The following is a 20,409-nucleotide window of genomic DNA, read 5'->3' as shown; positions in this document are numbered from 1 at the left end:
CCCAGCAGCAGTTTATTACCTACCCCATTTTTGTTCTGTTTGCCAGCCAGTCCTCTATCCAAGTCAGTACACTACCTCCCAATCCCATTTATATGCTAATCTCTTATGTTAGACATTACCAAAAACTTTCTGAAAGTCCAAGTAAACCATGTTCACTGGCTTCGCCCTTCTGCTTACATCTTTGAAAAATTCCAGTTATTCTGTCAAGCATGATTTCCCTTCTTGTAAATGTAAACTAACTCTGTCCAATCTGGTCACTGTCTTCCAAGTACTTTGTTGTTAAATCTTTTATAATGTACTGTAGCATTTTCCCTATTACCGAAGTCAGGCTAACTTGTCTGTAATACCCCGTTTATTTCTGAGCCTCCTTTTTTAAATAGTGGGGTCACATTCACTACTTTCCAACCTGGGGCTTGAATCTTGAACAATGACCCACCAATACATCCTCTATTTGTAGCGCAACTTTCTTACATACTCTGAAATGTGGATTATTGGGCTCTGGGGATTTATCAGGCTTTAATCCCATCAGTTTCCCAGCACCAATTCCCTACTGGTCCCGATTTTGCTCACTCCTTCCCTTTCATTAGACTCTGCATTTTCCAACATTTCTGGGACACTATTTGTGTCCTTCTTTATGAAGACAGAGCCAAATTATGAATGTAAATGGTCTGCCATCTCTTTGTTCCTCATTACAACTTGCCCCATCTCTGACTATAAGGAACTCACATTTGCCTTCACTGATTTTTATTTTTCTGTTCACTAACTGAAGCTTTTATAATCAGTTTGTATGTTCCACACAAGCTTATTCTCTTACTGTGCTTACTTCACTCCTCTCTATCAATGACTTCGCCAACCTTTGCTGGAATCTAAATTGCTCCCAATCCTTGTTAAACTCGGTCAGGCCATCTTTCCCTTTTTGTGTCATGACTGGAACAAGCAGTTGTTGCAGTTCCTCCACATGCTTTTTAAATGTTTGCCATAGTCTATCCACCACTACGCCTTTAAGTAACATATCCAAATATATTATAGCTAGCTCATACCTCATACCATGAATCCTTTATTTAGATTCAGGACACAGTGGAGCTGATCCACATGTACAAATGGAAGCATATGGCTTTTTTTTTGTATTCACCATTCTCTGTCCTGTCTTGTGTGTCAAAATTTCATTTAGTTGATTTCAAATATTTTCATTCATGTAAAACATTTTCTTTCTTCAGCTTGAGAAGGGTATGCAGGTCTGGAGCATAAACATTGCCTGTGTATTGTGCAATAGCTGTTCTTGCTTACCCTGTTGAGTCATCTACCTTACTCTCCACCTTAATGAAGAACTCTGTCATTTTACAATCACTCTTCATCAAGGAGTCTCGTACAGCTAGATGGCCAATTATCTCTTTGTCATTACACAAAACCTAAGCTCCACCTCTACAGATTGCACTTCACAAGAGCTAATGTCCTTCCTCATAACTGCATTAATGTTATCCTTTACCAGCAATGCTACCACACCTCCATTTCCTTTTTGTCTATCCTTCCTAAAAACTGAATACCCCTCGATAAACAAAACTACTGGATGTTTGAACTGCTTTAGATCTTGTGTACATTTCTAATATTCTGAAACTGTGGATAATCTTTAACAGGAAAAATTGAACTAGCTAAGGGGATCCGTGCTGTTTACACCAACATGCCCCTCATGTGGACCCCAGGATACTTGAATCGTGCACTAAATGTGATGGAAAATACAGTGACGGCATCAAATGAAATAAAGCTTTGCAAAGAAACAGTAAGAAACAGTGAAATACCATACATCTTTATTATTTGAGTTCTACTATGCTATAGGGGAATAGTACTTTGTATTAAATTCAATCTGCTTATAAACCTCATGTTGCACTTGGAAGTCCTGTATCCGTTCTTATTGACACTGATTTTTCATTCTCATGGGCACAGCTGAGAAATCATGGAAATTCAGCCCCTTTCTTCTTCATTTAGCTCTTGAAAAGAATGCTGAACATGGACCAGGGACTGGAGCCTGTCAGTCACTGTTCCTGGTACTCTGACATTATTGTAATACTGTAAAAGGAGAATGATACAATTGGCTCCATTCAGAATGCCAAAATATCTAGTTCAAAGGTAAAATGTGAAATATTTTCAACATGTTTTGGTTTCCTTTTTAAGAGCTTAAAATTGACAATGGAGCTGATCCACATGTACAAATGGAAGAATATGGCTTATTTTTTTTGTATTCACCATTTGCTGTCCTGTCTTGTGTGTCAAAATTTCATTTAGTCGATTTCAAATATTTTCATTCATTTAAAACATATTCTTTCTTCAGCTTGAGAAGGGTATGCAGGTCTGGAGCATAAACATTGCCTGTGTATTGTGCAATAGCTGTTCTTGCTGTTTGACCTGGATTGCCCTGCGTTTGTGTAACGATTTGGCCAGCAGCAGTCACAATACAGACAAAACCATTCATTGACATGCAGCTATTCCGGGGATTCTGTCCTGTAATCAGGAGCCACTTTAATTTCTGGACCCCTTGCAGAGTAATACATTTTAATGGACTTTTATGATTTTTAATCTGTGTATCTTCTACAAACAGAACACGATGAATTAATTGAACAATTTTTGAAAGCTATTTTGACAATGAAACACATTGTCAGCAAAGGATAGAATATTCTCTTTGACACCACATCAGCACTGCTAAAATTGCATTGTGCCTGAGGGTAATTGCTGAGCAGTAACCCACATGATGCTGGAAATTGACCATCTAATTTAATTGCCAACAACTGTCTGTTGCTATTAGCGTGCTCAGATACTTTAACAGATTCAAGGAAGTGTTCGTAATGTTTTTAGTCATGGCAATAAGATGTAGTGCTCTAAAATATTAGACAATTATTCGACAAATTGGTGCTTGATTTATAAAGTTAGTCACTAAATAAATGATTAGTCACTTTTAACTTTAATATTATTTATTATGTGTTTACAAATGCTGCAGATATTGTAGCCCTACAAAATTTGTAGTGTTGTGGAGAATGACCTAGAATTTGCAGTGGCAGTAATGCAAGCCAGTTTTTCCCATTTATGCTCTGCTGAAACTGAGGGCAACTTCTGAAGGCTGCATAGGTTTATGTTCTCAAAATGAAAACGTTGTTACACTGTTGAGCCGCCCCAACAATCACAAAGTGTACGTAACAGGAAACTGTATGAATGATTGAAATCTTTCACTCATTATGCTGTTAATGTCACAATTAAATAAAATCCATTGAAAATGTTATACCTTATTGAATGAGCTGCGGCTGCGAACTGAACAGGGGAACTGGAGGAAGTCCTTTAGCTTCCAGAAAGAGTTCCATGATTCAATGTAATCATGGCTGATCAGCAATCTAATTCCATTTACCTGTGCTAATGATGGAGACAGATTCTTAATTGTCAAGGCAATCAAAGGTTAAGGGGAAAAAGCGGGAGAATGGGTGAGAAACTTATCAGCCATGATTGAATGGCGGAGCAGACTCAATGGGCTGAATGGCCTAATTTCTGCTCCTGTTTCTTTTGGTCTCACAGTAACCTTGCATTTTGTTTACATTCAGTTATTCAGTTAATGTCGTCTTGTATGCCCCTGCTTCCATCACAGTTCCAGGCAGTGCACTCCAGATCTTAGCTTCTCATTGTCCGACAAAGCATTTTTCTCTCATTGCATTTGTTCTTTTTGCAAATTACTTCAGACCTGTGCACTGTCATTCTTGATACTTTTACAAGTGGGAACCATTTCTCCCTATTAACTCTGTATGGACCTATCATGAGTTTGAAAACTTCTGTGCAATCTCCTCTTAGCCTTCTCCACTTGCTGAAAAAAGCCCCAGTGCATCTTCATAACTAGATCCATGCTCTCAAATGTGTTTACATCGTTCCCAAAGTGTGACACTCAGAACCCCACACAGTACTCAAGCTGAGGCCAAGCAAGTGTCTTATATAAGTTCAGCAAAACTCCCTGCTCTTGTACTTGTTGCCCCGATTAAGAAAGCCTAGGATACCATTCATTAACTTCATTAACTGCTTATTAACTGCTCTGTCCACCTGTCCTGCCATCTTTTATGTCTACACCCAGGTCTCTCTGCTCCTGCGAAATCTTCAGAAAGTACCCTTTATTTTATACTGTCTCTCTATGCCTTTTCCACAGTACATATCATTTCATTGTTCTCCACATTGAACTTCATCTGCCATCTATCTGCCAACTGCACCAAATTGTCATTGCAGAGGTTCTATAGTGCCCCCGTAACAGAGTACAGTGCCTCTAAGTTTTGGATCATCTACAAGCTTGAGAATTGTTTTCTGTGCAGAAGTATATTATGAGTAAAAGAAAAGTTGCCAATATCGCCCCTGGCGAGCTCTATTACAATCCTTGCTCCACCTCAAAAAATATCGATGAATTTTTATTCTCTTTTCTATCACCCAACCAATTATGTGTCCACATTGCTACTACCCCTTTTATTCCATGAGCTGTAACTTTGCTGATAAGTCTGCTCTTTGGCATTGTATCAAATGTCTTTTGGAAAACCACATTAGCAGCATTACCCCCCTCTGTGAAAACTCGACTGCCTGTTTGCCTCTCTTTATATCCTCTCCTATTGCCTGTGGTTTTATCCTGAATCACTAAGGCTGCTCCTCCCCTTTACCATTTTTTCTGTCTTTCCTGTAGACCTTACAACTGATATATTCAGTTCGTAGATTTGACTTTTTTCCAATCATGTCTCAGTAATGGTTCTGTTACATAACTTGCAAACTGAAGTTATGCCTGCAATTCATTCAGCCTTGTCCTTATACACAGTAATTGGATAAAGAACCATAAATTTGTGCCATCTTATGCTTGATTTAGCTTTAATGTTTTACTTGTTTCAGAAATGCAGGATGAGGAATCTATTTAGCTACTTGAGCTTTTTTTGCCTTTCAGTTTAATCATAGTTGATCTGCAGCCTGTCTTTATTTGGCAGCCTTTTCACCTTACCCTTAATACTTCAGTTAACAAAACTCAATCAAATTCAGATGTAAAGTTAACAATTTGCAGAAGAGAGTTCCAATGTTCTTCCATCCTTTGTTTTTATAAATATTTTGTAATTTCAGTCCTGTTTTTTGTTTGTCCCTCCTGTTTTTTTTCTCTTTTTGTCTTTCCTTCACCTGTAATACTAAATGGCCACATCTGCGTCAACTTTCTTCCCTTTTGTTTGCTATTATTAACACTACAACTTCCAAAGCAGCTCTCCAAGTACTCAATTTGCCTGTGGGCCCTCAATTTATGCTTCCCTTCAGGACATTGGTCTCAACCTAGTTTCTGTGCAGCCTCCAGACTTATGGATGTAGTTCACCTCTGTCTAATACTGAGGACATGATATGGATCTATCTTTCTCACAGCAACCTTTCAGCTTCATGGTCACATCACAATTCTGCTTAGCCCAACAATAAATTGCACGTGGATTACATAGTAATCCAGAGATTTTTGAAAAAATTCCCCCTGGGCCCTGTTTGCTGTGCACTACAGGCTTTTTTGCTTTGATTAGTCCACACAATTATATACATAAGCAAAATTTTCTTTAAAGTCCCTGTGTGTGTGGCTTATTTGATCCCTGCATTGTGCATTCCCAATTGTTACATAGCTGTGCAACCTTGTTTTTTCCTTTGTTCATGCATGGGATGAGGGAATTGTTGGCTAGGCAGCATTCATTGCCCATCCCTAATTGCCCAGAGGGCAGTTCAGAGTCAACCACATTGCTGAGAGTCTGGAGTTGCATGTAGGCCAGACCAGGTAAAAATGGCAGTTTCCTTCCTTAACGGACGTTAATGAGCCAATCCTAAAGAACATCAGTGAACCTGCGCAGTTTACAGGAAACATTGGCTTGTAACCCTCTAGGTTTTCTTCTTTAATTCACATCCTAGTTCCTAGTATGTTATAAACCGGGCACCTTGTCTATTTCTGCCCGGATTGTTGACTCCAATATAAACTACAATGACTAGGTCCTTTCCCACTATCTCACATTAGTTTGAGATTTATCTCACTCTGGTAGCAGATAAACAACAAACTAGGCAAAACTCTTAATCCTCCTTGCAAGAAATACTATCTGCTTCCTTAATTATTGAAACTACTACAATACAAATCCCCCTACTCTCTCCGTCCTTTGGGCAACCTCCTCCTCCAAGGTGTCCTGATCTGCGTTCTGGCATTCCTCCTGGCAGTCTTTATCCTTATCCTCCCATGGTAGCAAATGAATTATTCCTGTTGAATAGTATCAACTTCTGCAGATCCTTGTTCTCATCTCATCTGTTTATCTCATATATGTTCCCCTTATTCTGCACACTATTAGTGACATCAACCCTGATCAGAACCTGCATCTCTCTACAAGGTGAGACCAATGTCTGGGGCAAACTGTCACTCACATTCTAGTTCAATGACTCTGAACCAGAGAGGGTTAAGACAGAACCATCAATTTCAGATACATTTGTTTGCGACAGTCTTACTGTCCAACATACTTCAGTATAGACACATAATTTGCTGGGCAGTATCTCAGTCTGGGTATTTACATCTTTTTTAGGTTAAGGCAATTATTTTTCCATACCTGTACTAAGCAATTAAGCACTGGACAAAAGATTTTAATACTTGCTGACTGAAGTTTCACACAAAGCACCACATAAACTGTATTGGAGGTAGAAAGTAGAATCTCTCCTCTCCTCTGCAACAAATTCCCATTGTCACCACATTTACTGATGAATAAATTTCATCATCATTGCTGAGACCGCTCACTGACCCTGAGAAGTTACTTTTATATCTGCAGACCATCAGATTTATTAATTACAAATTTTAGAAGTTCCATATTTTGTTTTGTTTCTGTATTTGAGCTTCTATCTAAATTCAAGCGTAATTATTAACGTGGGGGTTTGAGAACCTAAATCAAAAGTAAAGGATAATTAAATGCTTTTAACTTTCTGATCACTATGTTTAATTACTTCACTGTGATTGGCTGCTGGCACCATGGTTGCTGCAATGAAGCGATCCCTTTGACTTGCTGCCAGAATTAAACTGATGTCAGGAAAGGGAAGAATCATACCACTGCGATTACTCAATCTTTGGGCGACTTCCTAACAGTTGAGCAGTAGTGCAGTTGGGTTGCTGCTGACTCCAAACTCTGATGAATTATTTTTTAAATGAACTGTTATATTCCATATCTCTTTGTAACAAATGAAAATGCTGATTTAATTTTACAAATGGATATTTGTTTATGTATCTCTCAAACATTCCATGGCCCTGTGCAAATTAACACCTGTAAGATTCAGTTTCGAGATAGTTTGCCACAGGAGCTGGAATTACAAACTTGAAGCCTGGAGTTATTCTTTTTTTAGAAATGATTTGAGCTTGAAAATTAACAGTAGGGGCGAAAAAAGGGCTCCCCATTTAAACACCAACCCTGCCGTACATCTTGGAAATGAATCTTAGATTAGTGATAGAGAATCTTATGTTTAGCACGTAACAAAAATGTCATCATGACATTTTTGTTACACAGAGCTGCCTGTGGTCATTCTTGAAGGGAAGCCCTTATCATACTTGATTGACACTGGTGAAACACTGATGGACTCATTCTGTGTGCTTGCCAGATATTGCTGCTTGGTTTGACTTTGAGCCAACGAACTGTCCTGTTGTTTTATCTGCTGCCATCCTATTTTGAAGTGAAGTATTTATTTTACTCATTAAAGCAAGTTTGGAAATGTCTACAGACTTTTATTTCCTATGGTGTAAAGCTGCAGCAAGCTAAGTAAATTGCCCTGTACTACTTGCATCTTGCCAGTAGTAATGGCAAGGAACAGATTCAGAATCATTCCACACTCTCTTCATTTCTTTCTGAGCATCTTTCATACAAATACAAGATGGTAGTATTGGCAAGCCTGCCACATGGAACAGACCATTCCCTAAACAGATTAATTTTCATGCAGAAAGTGGGAACAATCTGGAACAAAAAGCTTCTGAGTCTAGGCTAATGATAAAAATTAAATGTTGTAACTGATAGGCCAATCAGCATCAGAGGAGCAGGAAGGGTGATGTTTCAGGCCTAGATTTTTTTTTTGCAGTCTGACAGAATGCTTTTCAGTTCTTTCCAAAATGCAGTCTCGTGAGTCTTATTCCATGGCATTTTCATGCATGCAAAAAGACTTCTGACAAAAGATCATGCCCCAGCAACATCAATTCTGTTTCCTTCTCCACTCAATCTTTCTAGCACTCGTTTTTTTTTGTTGTTTTGGAGAGACTAGGGTTGTTTTCTTTTGGAGCATGAAGCTCAAGGGAAATTGTATAAATTTATGGGGAGGCTGAAACAGTGTGTATATTTTGCAGAGGATAATTAAAAATGATAGAGATTTCAAGGAAATGGCAGAAAGATTAGAAGACTTGTCAAGACGAATTTGGACCCAGAGGGTGGTGGGGTCTGAACTCATGCCTAAAGTGTGGTTGAGGCAAAAATGCTGACTGTGTTTTTGTTTTAAAAATTCTCTGCTAAGTACTTGAATTGTCACAACCTACAAGACAATAGACTTTGAGCTGAGAAGTGAGATTAGACTGGATCAACATAATGGGCCATACAATGGTCTCCTGAGCTTTAAATATTCTGTTTCTGTTCTCAATACCAAGGGGACTTTGTTTGTTTCTACTTCATGTAAATGATCTGGATTCACAAACCAAATTTGGAGATCAAGTGGGACCGAAGCAATTAGCTCAGTGGAGAGCCTGTTGTTTAAGATGTCTAAGTGGTAAAAGAATAGCATGAAATTTAACATGGTTAAATATTGTACATCAATATCAAACAGACTGTACGTGAGCTCCATGAATGTTGTTGACATTTTAAAGCTGAACTTAATGATCTCAGGTTCCTGGTTAACAAAAGAGTCATAGTAAATCAGGGCACTGGAGCATAGTCTCCAAAACATCAGCCGCAAATGCTGATTTATTAGCTGTTGAAATCACTAGAGATTGCTGCTCTTTTTCTACAGGTGGATGTCATGGCAACTATATTGGAGATGGCAGCATCTGAGACCAGTGAATCCATGGCAACAGATGAATCACAGGAAACAAGACGAGATGCTGCATTTGAAGACAGTGATGATGATGAAAATGAGAAATCAAAACTTGCAGAATACTTAAACAAATTTAAGGTACTCATTCGATCAATATCCTTCCTATTTTGTGTTTATTGAAATAGTCGACTGAACTGAAATAGACCTAAAACCAATTATATTAAGAAACACTTCCGCAAAAAGGCATTGTGAAAATGTCCCAGGAGAGTCTGAGATCACCGTCACACTAAATATTCCTTCCCAGTATTCCAAATGTATTGTTTTACGTCAGAATCTAATCTCAGGCCTTTCTCAGTTAGGCATTTACTAGTGGCAACTAAAGAAAATGTTGTTTTACTTTAGTTATTTAAGCAACTCTTCCAATATGTTTTACATTTGTCTTGAAATGCTTAAGTTTGAAATTCTCATACAACAACTTAAAACAGTTACATTTCCATCACATTTGTTAGAGAAATATAGTGTTAGCTCATCTTTTATTGAAAACATAGTTTGGAGTGACACGACCGGTCAGGAATTTTTATTTTCTAATCAACAGCATCAGTGTTCATTGCAAAACAACCATTCAGTGCCTTGACCTTGATTCAAATTGGAAATAGAATGTTGACAAGCAAATCAAGATTCAAGGCAGTGCATGCTTATGTCTGCAGGGATGTGCCAAATGTCACTTTACATATTTTGGTCTGCCAATAATGACAAATCACCTATTTCATCATGCTGTATTGAGCTCTTTCTAACTTGTCAAATTTCCTTGCCCAGCTTTATTTCTTGCTGATGAGATAATGGGAACTGCAGATGCTGGAGAATTCCAAGATGATAAAATGTGAGGCTGGTTCTCCGGTCCGCCTCCCCCTCTCTCCCTATTTTTTCCAGTTCCCTCTCCCCATCCCCCTCTCTGATGAAGGGTCTAGGCCCGAAACGTCAGCTTTTGTGCTCCTGAGATGCTGCTTGGCCTGCTGTGTTCATCCAGCCTCACATTTTATCATCTTTATTTCTTGCTGTTTCAGTTAACTAGTGCCTTAGAACTAAAATGCACTGTATACTATGCAGTTAGTACTTCATTTAGAGTCCTAAAAATGTACAGCAGGGAAACAGACCCTTTAGTCTAACTTGTCCGTGCAGACTAGATAGCCTAAATTAATCTAGTCCTATTTGCCAATATTTGGCTGATATCCTTCTGAACCCTTTCTATTCATATAGCCACCCTGATGCCTTTTAAATGTTGTAATTATACCAGCCTCCACCACTTCCCATGGCAATTCATTCCATATACACAACACCTTTTGCATGAAAAAGTTGCCCCTGAGGTCCCTTTTTAAATCTTGTCCCTATGCCCTGTAGTTTTGGACTATCCTCTTCTGGGGAAAAGACCTTGACTGTTCACTCTTTTCATGCCCCCATGATTTTATAAACTTCTTTGAGGTTACCCCTCAGCCTCCAATGCTCCAGGGAAAATAGCCCCAACCTATTCAGCCTTTCCCTATAGCTCAAACCCTCCAACCCTGGCAACATGCTTGTAATTTTTTTCTGAACCCTTTGAAGTTTCACAACATCTTTCCTATAACAAGGAGGCCAAAATTGATCACAGTATTCCGCAAGTGGCCTAACTAATGTCCTGTACAGCTACAACATGATCTCTCAACTCCTACTCAATGCGCTGACCAACAAAGGCAAACATAGCAAAAAATGCCACCTTCACTACCCTGTCTACCTGTGACTTCTCAATGTTGTGATGAAACCTGTTTGAAAACTAAAATATAATTATGCACCGCCGGCTGAGAAATGAAATGTAATCAATGAAGGAACAGAAATTAGGAACATATGAACATGAGTAGGCCATTCCACCCTACAAGCCAGGTCACCATTCACTGATAACACAGCTGAATGTAGTCTAACTCCATTTACTTGCCTTTGATCCACATCCTTTAATGTTTTTGCTTAACAAAAACTAATAATCTCAAATTTAAAATTAACAATTGATTCTGCATTCACTACCATTTATAGAACAGAGTTCTAAATCACTCTTTGTATTTCGAAGTGCTACCTAACGTCTCTCCTGAATGGTCTGGCCCTAACACTCTGATGCTGCTGCTTAGTTACAGAATCCCAAACCAGTGGAAATAGGGTAGATAAAGATAAACTTTCTTTTTCTGTTACTATCTCAAAGACTTTGATAAGATAACCCCTTAATATTCTCAGTTCTACAGAAAGCATGCCTAATTTGTGTAATGTCCCATATAATTTAACTCCTGAAATCCAAGTACTCCCTCCAAAGCTAATGCATCCTCCCTAAAGTGTGGGATGCAAATAAATTAGAGTTTTGTATAACTGTGCCATAACTTCTGCATCCTTGTACTTCAGTGCTCTAGAAATAAAAGCCAGCATTCCACTCATCTTCTGATTACTTTCCACACTGTCTGTGATGGTCCAAAGACCGAACTCCTGTGTCTATTTTGATATCCATTATATTTAACTTCATACCATCTGGAAAATATAATGATCTATCCTTTTAAGTTTCAAAACGGATAACTTTGCACTCGTTTGCATTGAACTCCATCTACCACAGTTTTTCCCATATCAATATCCCTTTGTAATTTTATGCTGTCATCTACACTGACTAAATACCGTCTAACTTTGTGCCATCATCATATGTATGAGTTTCTGTACCATTATGCAAGTCATTAATAAAATATGTGAATAAAAGTGAATAAGTAAGGCACTAACACACATTCTTGTAGGTTACCACTGGTCACATGCTGCCAATTTGAGTACCTACTCATTATCCCTACTTTCTGCCATCTGCTATTCAACCAATTTCACAGCCACATTAGTAACTTACCCTCCATTCCATGGGCTTCTGCCTTAGTTAGCACTCTCTTATGTGGACTTTATCAAATGCCTTTTTGGGTCCATATAAGTAACATTCCTAGACATATCCTGTCACATTGCATCTGACTATCAGCTTTCCTTTTATTTAACTGTAACATTTATTCTTGATTTTGATGTCCCTGGCAAATTTCCTTTCATAATCCCCTTTAGTAACTCTTATAAGTTGTTTTGTGACCCCTTGCTCATTCTTGTATATTTCCTATTCAGCAAGATCTGTGCATTTTTGTAAATGCTTTATTTTAATTTTGTACAGTCCCTTATCTCTTCAGTTGTCCATGGCTTTATTGTCTGTGAGGTAGAGATTTTCCCTGTCAGGAGTATAAACTTTTATTTTTGTTTTGTGTTAAGTGTTTCTTTAAACATCCTCTGCTCTTCTTCAGTTGTTTGACCTATTTATTACTTTTGTAAGGTAGTATTTTGTTGCAAACTCTGTAAAATAAGAGCATACACGGCATATTTTAGGAAAGTGTACTGTATGTGAAGGATCAGTGGTTTGGTTTGCATGGAAAGTTGAATGCTTTTAATATTTTGTCATTGCACAGACTTGCTTATATTTAACCCTGTTCGAATGTGATATTTTAGCAATTTACTTTTTTTAAAAAAGTTAGATGATGACACTAATCATATTATGTTGGAACTTATGTTATTAATTGGGAACTTGGATTCTAAAATGGAGATACTTTTTTTTTCTATGTTGTGATGGTCTGACCTTTTTTTAAATAGGCACAGAAAACTATTTGGAACAGTGAGCTTTTGAGAAAGCATTTGATTTAAGTTCAATGACTAACAAGCTACCTGCTGAGATATTTGCTGCTTATTGTTGATATGATTTTTTAATGACCAGGGAAGGAAGAGCCAGAGATGAGAAGTAGGTTGAGTTCAGAAGAAAAGATCAATTCTAGCAGCAGGATATTTTTAGTCGGAGCAGTTTCCAGGCAATCAGAGCTGGAAAGCAGGCATCAACTGTTTTCGCACCCTCAAAGTTGTTAAAGTCTTAGAAAATGTATTATTCCAGGGAGACATGGAGAGAATCATATCTGGTGAATAGGCAGAAAGTTGCTGAACGGAAACACTTACAATATTGCCAATTTATTAAGAAATTTTATGGTGAGGGGGAATAATATTTCACTGGAGTTAATTGTCTGAAAGCAATATTGCTGAGAAAAAGAGTTGAATCTTTCATTATGCTATTTCTGATTAGATCATTTAAAATTTTCTCATATATAGCTCTGTTTTGTTTTTGTGCAATGAACTTTTGCTTTTTTGGTAGAAGTACAATGAAATACTATGTGAGCATGTTCAGTGACTAACCACTTCAGTAACATAATTGAAAAATTAAAATGTATGGTCTATCAAGCCAGGCTTCACTGGAATCACTTATTCAGCATCCCCTTCAGCTGAGATCATTACACAGTGGAGGCTGTTAGTGGGATTGAAATCCACTCAATTTAAGAGGGATCTGTGAATCCTTTAAAGGATCAAATACATGAAAGCACTGGGCATAAAAACAGGAGCTTTGTTGTGAAGTTTATTACATAGATTATAATTTAAAATTTGATTTGACTGTTGAGACATTTTGGAATTAAATGATCAAGAGAGATTCCATTTTCCTCAAAGACAGCTTGTTATAATTGGTGTCACTGTTTTAGCTGCTAGCATAAAGGAGAATGTTACTGGTTTTAATATGGTGTATTCTGTGCTGACATATGTATTTCACTTGACTTTCTGTCACGGTATCAAGTTGAAAGAAACAAACTTTCATATAAACTGACATTTTCCCAGCCCCCATCAATTCTGAGGAAGGGTCACAGGACCCAAATGTTAACTCTGTTTTTTCCTTCACAGATGCTCACAGACCTGCTGAGCTTTTCCAGCAACTTTGTTTTTATTCCTGATTGACAGCATCTGCAGTTCTTTCGGTTTTTAAACTTTCAATTATCCCACGACAAAGAAGATGTTTAATCTTTTGGCCTGCTGAACAGATGATCTCCCTGTGGAATGACAAGGAGCCTCCAACTTAATCTAGTACCTGCTAATAATCACTTGGGCCAACATTTTATTTTAAAACAGTAGGTAATATGCCACTAGGTATTTATGTTTTGTTGCTTCAGAGATTAGTGAAAAAATTTGAGAAAAATAATGGATCTCCGTGTATTTAGAAAGGAGCCAACTTTAAAAAAGGAGTATTTTCGAAACTCTGATCCCTACAAGAAAAGGATAAGGGCAGCAGCTGAATGGAACACCACCAGCTGTGTGTTTTCCTCTATGCTACTTATCAGATTGACTCAGACTTAGAACTGTATCACTGTTCTTTCATTACCTGTGGGTCAAATACTGTAACCACCACCTTCCCAAACATAATTAGAGATATGCAATAAATTCTATTATAGATAGTTGTATCTGCATCCCATGAGTGAATAGTTTACAAAACACGAAACATTTTTTGAGCTGCTTTCAAGAGTTAATTTTTTAGTCTTAATCAGCTCCTTACTAGCACTTTAAAGAATGTGGAGATTCCAAGGTATGATCAGAACAGTGACCAACGTGAACAGCACAATCTCATACAATGGAAAGGAGAGGTTATTTGTACAAATTAGATTCAGATTGTGGGAAGGTTCAGAACAAAGGTTGAGGGAGAAAATCAGCTATGAAGTGTGGGAACCTCTGTAGGGATTTTGCTTTCTAATTAGTGCCCCTGTTAGTTCAGAGCAACTCCTCATTGTACAACATTGGCTTCACACGTGTGCGCAAGATCCTTTTGTTGAGAATCACAATTATTTGGACAGAAGTAGTCAATTTGACCTGTTGATGAAGGGAGCAGTATAATTAATCCCACACACCTGATTTTTTTCCTACAGTTCTACAGATTCTCTTCTGTCCAGTACATATCCAATTCACTTTTAAAAGATATTATAGAACTTACTGTCAATGCATACTCTCGAGCAGTATGTCTAATACATATTAACTACTGCAAAATATAATTTATTCATAGAGTTATACAGCATGGAAACAGACCATTTGGTCCATATCCATCTAAACCCTTCCTATTCATGTACATATCCAGATGCCTTTTAAATGTTGTAATTGTACCGCCCTCCACCACACCTCTGGCACCTCATTCCATACATGCACCACCTTCTGCATGAAAAAGTTGCCCTTCAGGTCCCTTTTAAATCTTGTCCCTCTGACCCTAAACCTGTGCCCCCTAGTTTTGGACTCCTCTACCCCAGGGGAAAAAGACCTCGGTTATCCATTGGCTACCCTAACCCTATCCATTCGCCTCATGATTTTGTAAACATTTATCACTCCTCAGCCTCCTAGATCCCAGTAAAATAGCCCAGCCCATTCAATGTCTCCCCATAGCTCAAACCCTCCATTCCAGCAACATCCTTTTAAATCTTGATATCTTTCATAAAGTACGGAAACCAAAATTGCTCACAGCACTCCAGATGAGGCTTCACTAGCACCGTGTACAGTTTCAGTAAGACTTCTTTACTGTTATACTCCAACCCACCTGAAATAAGGGCCAACGTTCCATTGGCCTTCCTGATTACCTGCTGCACTTGTGTGCTAACTTTCTGTGTTTCAAGTACAAGTAGCACCAAGTCCCTTTGCGTTGCAGACTTTTAGAGTTTTACTTCATTTAAATAATATTGGTAGTTTTGTTTTCCTTTCCAAAATTAACAACTTCACATTTTCCAACTCCATTTGCCGACTTTTTGCCCACTTACTTAATTTATCAATACTTCCCTGTAAACTGTTTGTATCCCACTCACAAATTGCCTCACAACCTACCTTTGTGTCATCTAAAAATTTGACTGCATTACATTTGCTTCCCTCCTCCAAGTCTTCAATATATAATGTTAAACAGTTGCAGTCCCAACAGCTCACCTGTCTTTTCGCCTCTTCTTGTGTTTTAAGGTGAACAGCCTAAGTTTCACTCATCTCAGCCTTCCTGAAATCTTCAATTCGTGGCACTATTTTAGGAAATCCCCTTTGCTTACTGAGTCTCCTGGCACTGGAACCAGTTTCTCCTTATTTACTCTTTCAAACGTCCTCAGGCTTTTGATCACTTCTACTGATTAACCCTCCTTGTTGTGATGCAAGTATACAAATCTATGAAACAGGAATAAAAATATACTATTCAGACCCTCGACCTTTCAGTAGGAATATGCTGATTTATTTGTGTTTCGAATACCCCAATAACCCTTGATTCCGTGTTTAACAAAAATCTATCCGCCTCTGTCTGAAAACTATTCAGTGGCCCAGCCTTTACTGCTTCCTGAGGAATAGAGTTCAAAAGTCCAGAACCCTAAAAAAAATCTTTCCTTCATCTCTGTACTGAAAAGATGTGACTCCTAATTTTAAGAACAGTGCTGCCTAGATCTGGACAAATCCATAAGAGTCAATGTGTCATACAGCATAGTAACAGACCCTTCGGCCTAACTAATCCATGCCGAACATAATCCTAAACTAATCTCGTGCCACTTGTCTGTCCCCGGCCGATAAGCTTCCAAACCTTTGCTATTCATGTACTTATCTCAGTCTTTTAAATGTTGTAATTGTGCCCACATCCACCACTTTCTCAGGAAGCTTATTCCACACACAAGCTGCCCTCTGTGTAAAAAAAAAAACTGCCCCTCCGTCTTTTTTAAATCTCTCTCTTCCCACCTTAAAAATATCCCCCTTAGTCTTGAAATCCCCACCCTAGGAAAAAGGCACCTGCTATTAACTTTGTCCATACCCCTCATGATTTTATTAACCTGTATAAAGTCACCTCTCAACCTCCTGCCTGCCCTGTCAAAACCATCCCAGACCTTATACACTTCATTCAAGTCACTTATCACTCTTCCAAATTCCAGTGGAAGTAGGCCCAGGTTGTCCAACCGATCATCATTTGATAACCCACTCATTAATTTAGTACAGCAGTGCTGAACCACCTCCAATGTATTTACATCCTTCCTTAAGTAAGGAGGCTAAAACTGTTCGCAGTAATCGAGATGTGATCTCATCAACACCTTTGTAATTAAAGCGTAACATCCTTATTTTTCTATTTGATTCTTCTCATTATAAAGGAGAAATTCAAGTAGATACAGGTAAAGCTCCTTTGCACTTCTCCAAAGCTGCTTCATGTTTTCTAAACTGTGGTACCCAGAATTAGCCATATTCTCTCTCTCTCTAATTGGCGTTTCTGATAGTTTTCCCTGACTTCCATTCCACACTTTGACTATGCATGTTTCCCCCCATCCAAAAGAGGTCTGTTTCTTTCTTGAGTCTTCGGTTCTGATGATAGATGAAAGTTGTTAAGACCGTAATGGGAGAAATGTGCTGTTAATCAATGTGCTTACTCCCATCCCCTAGCCCAAGTCACACTGTTTAAATTCAGTCACCAAAATGGCCAATTGTTTCCATTTGATACTACTACCCAGAAAGCCCCTCTGACCATTCAGGAAACCTCTTCAAAAATAAACTCAAACTCATCTGTTTATTATGACACAAAATCAGTCCTTAAAACAAGTATCAAATTGGCTAATATCCAAGCTATAATCCAGAATTAGAACTATGTCTCCTTTAATATCTGACACACAGGACAACAAAAATGCTGCAAAAGTTATATTTTTCAAAAAATATCACAGGAAAAATATACCCCTATTGGCCAATGGTCCCTAAGATAAAGGAGGTTCATGAATCTGTACGCTCCACTGTACTTCTTGCTGAAAAAATGAAATTGCTGAGAGCCCTGTACCAATGTAAGATCTTTCAAACAAGATCTTTCAAACAAACACTCAGTTCAGCAAGAAATCAAACTGGTTCTTAGTTTTTGGACAGTGGTCACATTTCAGCTTCTCATGATTTGCAACATCATCACAATATTGTGGTATTGACGTCGAGGTTCCCAAATTTCAACCTGCTGAAGTGGGAGGGAAAGAAGTTATACTATTACTGTTCCTTACTGCTGCTTTTTTTTCCTTCCCTCTTGACTTCCTGAATGTTAGAAGTGCAAGTCTAATCCAGCAAGATCGCTAGCCAGCCATCAGTACAAATGTCCCACAGTCTCTTCCAAAAATAGGTGTTCCAGCAATTAAGGGAAATTAACTCTTTATTCCAAAAATATGTCCAAACAGTTCAACATCTTCTAAATCTTCATGTAATCCATAATTATAAATATGCATTCCCTTCAATACCGTCTATCTTTTCTCTTGGCAGCTGGAATGTAATGTAGGAAAATGAGGTTGTGCATTAAGGTTAAATAAAGATTAAATTAAATTATGACATTAAATAAAAGAGCTGAGTTTTATTTAAATAGAGAAAGACTGCTAAAAGTCACACAATGGAGGGATTTGGAAATCACAAATAACTAGTAACCAAGTTAAGCAGGTAACGAAGAAGGCAAATGGAATGTTGGACAATCAAAGGGAATGGGATTATAAATATAGGGAGATTTGTGGGAAAGCCTAGGACCAGTGGGCATCAAAATAAAGTGTTGGACATTTAATACAGAGATGAGGAGAAGTTTCTTCCCTGAACGTGGAATTCTTTACGACAGAAGGTGGCTGACAGTCATTATATATTCTCAAGGCTAACATAAATGGATTTTTAATCAGTAAGCGAATTGAGGTTATAAAAAAGGCAGGAAAGTGGATTTGAGATCAACCTTGATTACAATGAACAGTGGAATAACTCGATGGATGTGAATGGCTTAATTTTATTCCTATGTTTTATAGTCTGATTTATCTGCTGCACTTCCCTCTTTATTAAAAATGCATAGTTACTCTCTCCAGAATTAATGTGTAAGTCAATCTTATAGACACCTTTGTCTTCTTAGTTCTTAACACCTAGTTCAGCACTTTGATTATCTTGGCAGGAATCTGGAGGACAAAAGGTGCAATGATGGCACTAATGCGAAGAACAAATTGCTTTGCAGATCATATTCACACATTTCTTTATGCTTTTTCGTTTTCTAATTCTGTTTCTATGTGTCTTTGTAAACGAGTGGAATCTCCTTTCTAGATTTATATTCCAAAGGTGATAACATGTACCTTTGGTTCTCTTTGATAGAAACTTTATGCAGAGCTGGAGTCTGTTGGAAAGATTGAAAGTGAAAGTCTGTTGACACTGACAGACAAACTGGTGAAAGAAGATCTCCCCGCATCTGAAGCTGATGAAATCCTTAAATATGAGAAGAAGTTAGAACAATGGGAAGAAGAACGTGCTGCACTGATTCAGAGAGAAAGGGAATTGAAAGAGAAGGCTCGTCAAGAGAAGGAAGCCAGACTAGCAGCAAAAGCTGCAACTTAAGCCTAATTATGCTTCACCTTCTTTGCAAGTGATATCGACCTATTAATGAAATTGTGTCATAAATTGCAGTATGCGCATGATGTTTCAGTCATTTTTCAAAGTTTTAAAGGAATATGAATAATTTGATTCTTGCTGATCGATGAATTCAGTGCTGTAAATATGCAGTTTTTCTCCTTAGCCACTTCAATCTGGACATCTGTATATGGATCATAATATTGTAATTTCACAGTAACTGTAAATCAGTATCTAACTACAAAATTAAAATTAAAAAAGCTAGTTATTTCCAGAAAACAATATTTCGTCAGCTATTCTATTAAAAGAGATGAATATTTCATAAAAAATCATTAGAAACAAATCTCAATGCCATTAGGAGAGTATAACTTTGAGGTTAGTGGTTGTGATAATTTCTCAAGTCGTTCGTAGGGCTGTAAAATCCTCTGTATAAAATTGAGTTCTGATGGAAATTTATGTAATTGGTAATAAGTTATGAACAGAAAATGATTGACCAAGTAATTTTATCCAGATTCTATTTTAAAATATCAGTAATTGATGTATTTTATTTGGTTACTGAGAATTTAAAGATGGTAAAAAAAAATCCCCCTTGTATTTGCATTTTTATCTTTGTTAAATCACACTATATGACCAATTCAAGTCTGCTTCAGATAATCAAGACATAATCATCGAGTAAACTGGAAAACAACAGTCATAAAATAAAAATGCTGGTGTTTAGTTGTTTATTACTGAACACTTCTAAATCATGACTTTTATTTGAAAATTTTTAGAAGTCATGGATGAAGCGCACAATATAAAATTCTGTCTTTTTCATTTTATGTTCTTGCGCTTAGCTTTGTGTCCGGTCACACTGGTATATCACTTCTATCAATTTAAACAAACTAGTAAAACCACTTCTATGATTTTTTATTTGCAAGACTGTAATGTTGCCGTTAAAGGTCACTGCGTGTTTTCTTCAGGGAAATTAGAGCAGGAGTATGTAGCTTCTCAACTGGATGGCTCCTTTTTGCGTTCAAATGAGAAATGAAGGAGGAAGGGGAAAGACCTACAGTAGAGGATTCTAAGGTTGAGAACAGTAAACTTGAAAATGAGATAAAACAAAAGTATTCA

General features: G+C 37.7%; 1 protein-coding gene across 4 annotated transcripts in view; it reads left to right on the top strand.

The window, feature by feature from the left end:
* The window catches only part of mrps27 (mitochondrial ribosomal protein S27), an 81,499-nt gene extending 61,451 nt beyond the window's left edge, over positions 1–20,048 (top strand). For all 4 annotated transcript variants that reach the window (XM_048527037.2, XM_048527039.2, XM_048527040.2 and 1 more), the window contains exons 9-11: positions 1,635–1,777; positions 9,019–9,180; positions 19,048–20,048. In XM_048527037.2, the coding sequence (XP_048382994.1) occupies positions 1,635–1,777; positions 9,019–9,180; positions 19,048–19,287 (545 nt within the window). In that variant the 3' untranslated portion in view covers positions 19,288–20,048. The remainder of the gene's footprint in view (positions 1–1,634; positions 1,778–9,018; positions 9,181–19,047) is intronic.
* Positions 20,049–20,409: the final 361 nt, after the last annotated feature.

The sequence above is a fragment of the Stegostoma tigrinum genome, chromosome 3 (genome assembly GCF_030684315.1).
Source record: "Stegostoma tigrinum isolate sSteTig4 chromosome 3, sSteTig4.hap1, whole genome shotgun sequence".
Classification (NCBI taxonomy): Eukaryota; Metazoa; Chordata; class Chondrichthyes; order Orectolobiformes; family Stegostomatidae; genus Stegostoma; species Stegostoma tigrinum.
This window is presented reverse-complemented; position numbering and strand designations above follow the sequence as displayed.